Source organism: Octopus sinensis, unplaced genomic scaffold, assembly GCF_006345805.1.
Source record: "Octopus sinensis unplaced genomic scaffold, ASM634580v1 Contig04299, whole genome shotgun sequence".
In the NCBI taxonomy this organism is placed as follows: Eukaryota; Metazoa; Mollusca; class Cephalopoda; order Octopoda; family Octopodidae; genus Octopus; species Octopus sinensis.
In genome coordinates, this window is record NW_021827326.1 from 1 (window position 1) to 7,410 (window position 7,410).

Below are 7,410 nucleotides of genomic sequence, written 5' to 3' on the forward strand. Positions count from 1 at the left end.
GATTGATTGAGTGATTGATTGATTCTAGTTTCAGCTCATGAGCTGTGGCCATGCTGGGGCACCGCCATTTGGTGTTGCTACACAGTTTTAACTTCACGAAAACTTTTTAGCAACTGCTATTTGGTGCATGAGAGAGTTCGATGCAGCTGCCCTCATCTGCACCTCCTGCCGTGAAGCTGGTTCATCTGGGACACCTGACAGGAAGAGATCCAGTTTCCATTAAAGACATCTGCATCCACCCATGCAGGTCTCTCAGGTTCTTCGGGAGGATATTGAAGAGCTTGGGCCTCGGAAGCCCAGTCTATCACAGTATCTTGTCCTACATCTTGATGGCAAAATTTGAGTCCTAGGCACCACGCAGTGGCGCCCAGTTCTGGTATTGTGTAACTCTCGATGCCAAAGTTTGGGACAGTCCCTCCAGATCTTCCAGATGTATATTATGGCATATCTTTCTCGCCTACGCCTCCAAGGAATAGAGTTTTAATCTCTTGAGTCTTTCCCAGTAGCTTAATTTCTGTACAGAGGCTATCTTCTTCGTGTAGCTACGTTGGATCGCCTCAAGTTCTGTGATCAACTTGACACTAGATGGTGACCATACTGAGAGCAATAGTCAAGTTGCTTAGGACAGTGTCCTCCAGAGGACATCATGGTTTCTTGTTCTCTTGTTCTAAAGGTTCTTAGAATCCATCCGGCCAGTCGTCTACATTTCATTGCCAATTTAGCAACATGTACATGAAAGGTTGCGTCAATCACTCATGTAAATACCCAGGTCACGCACTGATTGTGCCTCTGGGATTGCATTCCTCCGAGTCCAGTGTATTCATTGGGTATTGCTTTTAGTTTTGCATGCTGATAGTATAAAGCTTGAACTTTTCAGCATTGAACTGCATGCTATTCTTTTCAGCCCACTTGTATATTTTGTCCAGCTCACATTGCAGGCGTTTAGTGTCCGCAGGGTTCTGTATTGCCTGTGAAACTTTTCTATCATCTGCATAACTTGTGATCGTGGCTCTCTGCGTGGCTGATGGCATGTCTGAGAGGGCTTATGAACAGTATTGGTCCCAAAACGTGCCCTGCGGAACACAACCGCTCACTATTTGCGTGTTAATGGAAGTGGCTACTACCAACTGACTTCTATCTTTCAGAAAGTCATGAAGCCATTCTCCCAGTTTTTCCAACTATGTTGAGATCACGCAGTTTGTGACATATCATTCCATGATCGCGACTTTATCAAAGGCTTTTGCAAAGTCGAGATATATATCACTTCCACATTTGAGTGGTTGAGCAGCCGTTTCCAGCACCCAGTCTGTGTTGTAGGAGCTGAGTTTTGATGATGATGATGATATGTATATATATAATATATATATATATATATATAGTAAATACAATACTTGTTATGAGATAGGTCTCCTTCTTCCTGATGAGAGATTGCATTATTTTACAAACCGTTTTATTCCTTTGGAATAAAACCAATGTTGTCTTTGAAACATATGTCGAATAAAAAGAATTCGAATATATCTGCATTCAACTCCATTTATTTACTTATACTACACAAATTACTGCACATTAACCCGGAGTTTCTACCTTGAATAGGTCGCTACATCCTGGTTACTTGCGTGAAGTTGCTACCTGGTAACCGTTTATTGAATTTTCCATTTAACGTAGACAAAGAATAATTCATTCATCAATTATATATAATAATATATGTGGGTGTGTGTGTTTTGTATGTTATGTATCTATATATGTATATATATATATATAATATATATATATATATATATAATATATATATATATATTATATATATATCATGGTGTGTGTGTGTGTGTGTGTGATAGGAGTGCTCCTTGCATGACACTGTTCCATCCAAATTTTGACACCTTGAGGTTAATCAGTTTAAATTCCTTTCATTTTGAATTCAAACCGGATCCTGTACAACCAGCGGAGGGCTGTAATAATATAAAAAGCACATCATTAACGAGAGAAACAAGCAGGGGCTTGAACCTGGCCCTCCTTCATTTCATGTTACACCTGTTTCAGTATTTGGTAACACATCGTTGTGTCACACTATAGCTGCAATTGGTAGACCACCTCATAAGGGCAGCAGGCATAAGGAAATACATGCAGTAACCAAAACGAAATACTTGAGAGGTACACGGCTTGAAGGGAAGGGAGATCAGGAGAAGGTAGAGTGGGAACACAACCCCCAGAAACACAATTGTGGACTGGTGTTGATGAGAATGGGGGTTAAGAATTGACCAGAGTTTGGAGATATAGGCTGTGCTTACATGCCCCCTAACCCTTTCGTTACTGTATTTATTTTGAGATGCTCTGTGTTTCTTCAATTACTTTAAATATAACAAAATTTAGTAAAATAACTTAGTTATTATAAGCTAGTGTTAGGAACAAATGTGACTAAGTTTCGTGGAAATTTTAATTGAAAACTTTTGGAAACAAGACATTTGTACTACAGAGCCCAGAAGCAGTTTCAGCCAGGCTGGTACCAAAAGGGTTAAGAATTGTTTCTCTATTATATATTTTAACCCTTTTGTTACCATATTTCTGTTGAGATGCTCTGTGTTTCTTTCAATTATTCTAAATATAACAGAGAATTATGAAAATAATGTAGTCATCATTTAGCTAGTGTTAGGGACAAATTGTGACTAAGGTTTCGTGGAAGATTCTAATTCAAAACTTATGAAAACAAGACATTTTACCACAGAGCCAGAGCTGGTTTCAGCCGGGTTAGTATCAAAAGGGTTAAGAGAGGGGAGACAGGTGGGTAAGTAGATAACATAGGTGACCAGTAAGAGATTCTGGGTGCAATAATCAAGCACCACTGGGGTTTGTGTTAGCACCATTGATAGATGCGTCCAATTACATACAAACCTGCGGATACGCATTAACACATTAATATGCTTTCTTCCCCAGCCACTCATGCGCAGAGAGTTGGTGGGTTGGTGGGGTCGGGGAATGAGTAGGAGGATTCCTTGAGCAAGAACCTTTATTTCACGTTGCTCCAGTCTACTCAGCGAAAATGAGTTGTGTCTATATTTCAAAGGGTCAGCCTTGTCACACTGTGTCATGCTGAATCTCCCTGAGAACTACATTAGGGGTACACGCGTCTGTGGTGTACTCAGCCATTTGCATGTTAATTTCACAAATGTGCTGTTCCGTCTTCTTTAAATTGCTCTTTACCTCATTTTATAAGTTTTTAAAAATTATCTTACTTTCCTTTTTATTCAACAGACATGGATGTAAATAAGATTATAAGCAAGATTCGGAATGTGGACTTTAAAGATGTGAAACGATTTATCAAAGAAAATCCTGAAACAGTAAGTTTACTTTATATTGCTTCTTCAATGTTAAATGTTGTTTATTATTTTATACACAATATTAATGTTCCTAAATAACCAGATATATTCGTCCATAATATTCATCTTTCTTACCTCTTACCTCTTCCTCTAATCTCATCATTGTCACTTTTTATAAATATTCAACCAGACAATGAGGCATGCCAGAATTGATGGAATGTGAGTGAGAGAGAAACCCATCCTCACACACTGCAATGGAGTACTCTGGCAGGAAATATTCAGTCCAAGAGATGGGACAGATGGACCCAATAGATAAATGATGACTTTGTCAAGAAATTCTCTTGCCATACACATTAAAGGTTTTACCGACGTCAAGGGCTACAGTATTTCTTTTGCAGAAGTTGTCAAACATAACCAAAACACTGGGGAGTCACGTAGGAATCAGACCCCTGCTTGAACCGGCTTTATGGAACTGTACTGGGGCTCATTGAATAAGAAAGATACCCAAAGGGACAAGATGATGGTTTTTTATGACTTTTACTTCATAATTGAAATATTGGAAGTTAGAATGACTGGCTGGTAGTCAGCAGATAGGACACTATCAGCAGATTATAAAACAGGGCTTCTCTAAGAGAGTAGTGCTACCCTTGGTTAGGGTTTGTGGAAAATTTTATAAGGACCAGGGAGCCAAGGTGGCTATGGTCGTATAAATATATAAAACTAAATGTGTTGTTGAGTTTGGATCAGAAACTAAAGGGAAGTGGTGATGCATCAAATGTTCACTTATTGTGGGGTGGTGCTGTGGTAAGTAGTCACCCATGTCAGGACTAGGACCCAAAGGTAAATTAATCTGACCCGTGAGAACATTAAAATCAGAGATATTGAATCATAGCAAGAAAAGGGGCATTGAAAAACTCTTAGTAAATAAAAAAGGGCCATAATTGAAAAGTTTAAGAAGCACTGGTATAGAACCATCATGGTTAGGGAGTGGTGGGTGGAATGATTCTGTAAAATCTATACAGATACTCTAGGTAAGAGACCAGAAAATGTGGCTTTTAATTTGGGAGGGAAGACAGCTGACAAATGGTGAAATGCAGAAAAAACATCCTTTAATTTCTTGATGACCATCATACATGTATTTCAATGGTAGGTGAATGTCTGCCAGTTTAGTGAGGGTAGGTGATTTCCTCAAGGAGAAGTCGATAGTGTTTTTTTGTACAGGTGTAATACAGTTGTGTTTGAACCACTCACACCTTCTTACATATTGTATGGCTACAAACTAACGTAAGCCCTGACACTGCTGCTGCCTCATTTAGGCTCAAAATTCTGATCCCTACTTTCAGATATTTCTTATTTTCTCCATTTTTCTTTTCATTTGTGTCTCCTCCTTTTCCATAGTTGCACTATTTAGCTGTGGTGGTATCGTTCCAAAGTTGTCGCAGATATCTAATCACAAATAACTACTTTGTAATAGATTCAGTGATTAACGTAAAAGGATTTTCAATCTTTTCCTTGAGCTTATGCATGAATTGAACAGTCTTTCTAAGCTTTTTTCGCCCTGATTTACCTGTGCCTCTAGTCAATAGAATAAGGGACAGTTCTCTAAAACCTTTCTTGTAGATTTGCTTTCATTCTTTTTCAAGCTGATCTCATGTGGCTGTTTCACCAGACATATGACATCTGAAGATCCATGCTTCATTTCAAACATCCTGTTCTTCTCTCACCATCATTTAAATCTCCTTCATCATTATAGCATTAAATGAAAGTGCTACTATGCCAGGCATCAGTGATAACACAGTGTAGAATTTCATGAGCTTTTCCAGGGAATATAAAACTAAAACCCTGTCTGACATATTTAGAATCTACACAATTATTTCTGAGGGTTTGCACCCTTTATAGCTCTTCACCTGTCCAATTACTTTATACACTATCTTATGGTCTAATCTCTGCAGTTGGTTAGTGTAGATGGTTTCTCTTATTTACCCGTGTGTCTCCTGTCAGATACCAAGTTTGAAATCTTGTCAGTGTTCTCTTCAATTCATAATTGATATCACAGATACCAGTAATAAACTGAAAGATTGTCTCAACCGATTTTTTTTTTGGCCTTCACTCAGACAAAAGTGAGGTTGTAACTAAAGACAGACATTTCATGTTTCATAAGAAAGACTCTTCCATCTACCATGAAACGGTATTTATACTGGTTTCCCTCGATATTGCTCTGTCCACTTCTATGAAAGGACAGGAAGCACAAATCATGTCAAGAAAGACACCAATGGTCGCCTAAAGTGCAGAATAAAACTCATAAAGACATAAAAGGGAGCAGTAAAAGAACCATAAAAAGGAAAGGGTGCATAGGAACCTCAGATGTAGTGTTTCTGAATTACAGAAAGTGTGGGTTTTTTTTTTGAAGGATACAGCTAACAACCAATGTAGATAGTTTATTCCATGCCTTGACAATTCTGAGCATAAAAATATTGTTTCTGATATCATGGAAACTGGGATGGGTGTTTTTTTTTACTTTATAAGCATGTCTCAGAGTGATAAAGATATTAAATTCCAGAAGTGGTCAAAGTTGTTATTGAAAGATGAGGGATAATCTTGTGGGATTCTATCAATGAGTTGCTTGAAATAAAAACTTTTGTGTGTTGATGCATGGAAAAGCAATACTTTTAAGGAATAATAAGTGATTAGAGAGGCTATTTGTGTGGTTGTACATCTGTGGACAGCTTCCAGTAGTGGTATTCTGGACAAAATGAGCATACCAGATTGGAGATGTAACCTATACATACATACATGCATACATATCAGTATAGACGATGTGATTAAGGATTGGCGAACCAGATGGCTGCACCAGGCTCCAACTTGATTCATATAGAATGAGGATACATGTATATATATATATATATATATATATATATATATAATATACACACACACACACTTATATACACAAATACGTATTTACAAATATATAATTAGACACACACATACTTGTGTGTGTGCACGCTTATATATATATATATATATGTGTGTGTGTGTGTGTGTGTGTATATATATATATATATATATATACATACACACACACATACATATGTATGATGGGTCTCTTTAATTTTCTATCAGGCTCACTCACAAAGCTTTGATCATCCCAGGGCTATAAAAGAAGACACTCAAGTGCCACACAGTGAGATTGAACCAAGAACCATGTGGTTGGAAAGCAAACTCCTTACCACACAGCCACGCCTGTGTCTACAAGGTCTCCTGACTCGTCTAGGAGGAGTGTAACTCTAAATAAGGGCAAACTCTGGCTGAGAAAACCCCTGCAACATGATGTGTGTGTGGGGGGGGGGCGTGTGTGTGTGCATGTGTGAGTATGTGTGTGTGTGCATGCATTTGTGTGTGTGTGTTTATCTTTATTTCTCTTTCGTATTCCTTTTTTCACTCCTGCATCTTCTTTACTCTCTCTCTCTCCCTTTTCTCTCTCTTCTCTCCTCTCTCTCTCTCTCTCTCCCTTTTCTCTCTCTTCTCTCCTCTCTCTCTCTCTCTCCCTTTTCTCTCCCTTCTCTCCTCTCTCTTCTTTAATATATTTCACATGTCTTCTCTTTCTTCTCTTCAGGTCAACCAAAGATCTTCAGGTGGCCTTACATTACTCATGGCTGCCTGTGAACAAGGCAATAAAGAGTTAATAACCATATTGACAGAATCTGGCGCTGATCTCAACATCAGCAACAATGCCAAGTGGACAGCATTGCATTATGCAGTGGAGAAGTAAGGCTTGAATTAACTAAAATCTTCAGATCTGCTTTTGTTTCAAAATTTCTTGCAATTCCAGACAAATTGAATATCCAAAGATACCATAATAGTGGCAGTGTGACACGATAACAACATGATAGTATAACCAAATAACATCTTTTTCTCATTTTTCCATGAATCCTCTTCATTGAATCACAAAATTCTTTTTCATCATTTCTTGCCATAACAGATTCTTTTTGTTTTGGAGATATTCTTTGAGATCCAACAGTTCTTAAGATTGACGCTGTGTGATTCAGTGTCCTCTCTTGATATTGATTTTGGAGAAATCGATCAATTTTTCTCC

At 38.2% G+C, this 7,410-nt stretch overlaps 1 protein-coding gene across 1 annotated transcript; it reads left to right on the forward strand.

Annotated features, from left to right (window-relative positions):
- Nucleotides 1–3,092: 3,092 nt before the first annotated feature.
- Nucleotides 3,093–7,203, forward strand: LOC118761002 (acyl-CoA-binding domain-containing protein 6-like). Its single transcript, XM_036498642.1, has 2 exons — nt 3,093–3,335; nt 6,931–7,203. The coding sequence occupies exons 1-2, from the start codon at nt 3,252–3,254 to the stop codon at nt 7,084–7,086; spliced, it is 240 nt and encodes a 79-aa protein (XP_036354535.1). The 5' UTR covers nt 3,093–3,251; the 3' UTR covers nt 7,087–7,203.
- The last annotated feature ends 207 nt before the right edge of the window (nt 7,204–7,410 follow it).

Excerpts from the sequence above, each read along its gene's own strand:
- LOC118761002 (XM_036498642.1), top strand. The coding sequence starts at position 3,252 with ATGGATGTAAATAAGATTATAAGCAAGATTCGGAATGTGGACTTTAAA. Across the intron at positions 3,336-6,930 it reads TCAAAGAAAATCCTGAAACA|GTCAACCAAAGATCTTCAGG; the intron begins GTAAGTTTACTT and ends TCTTCTCTTCAG.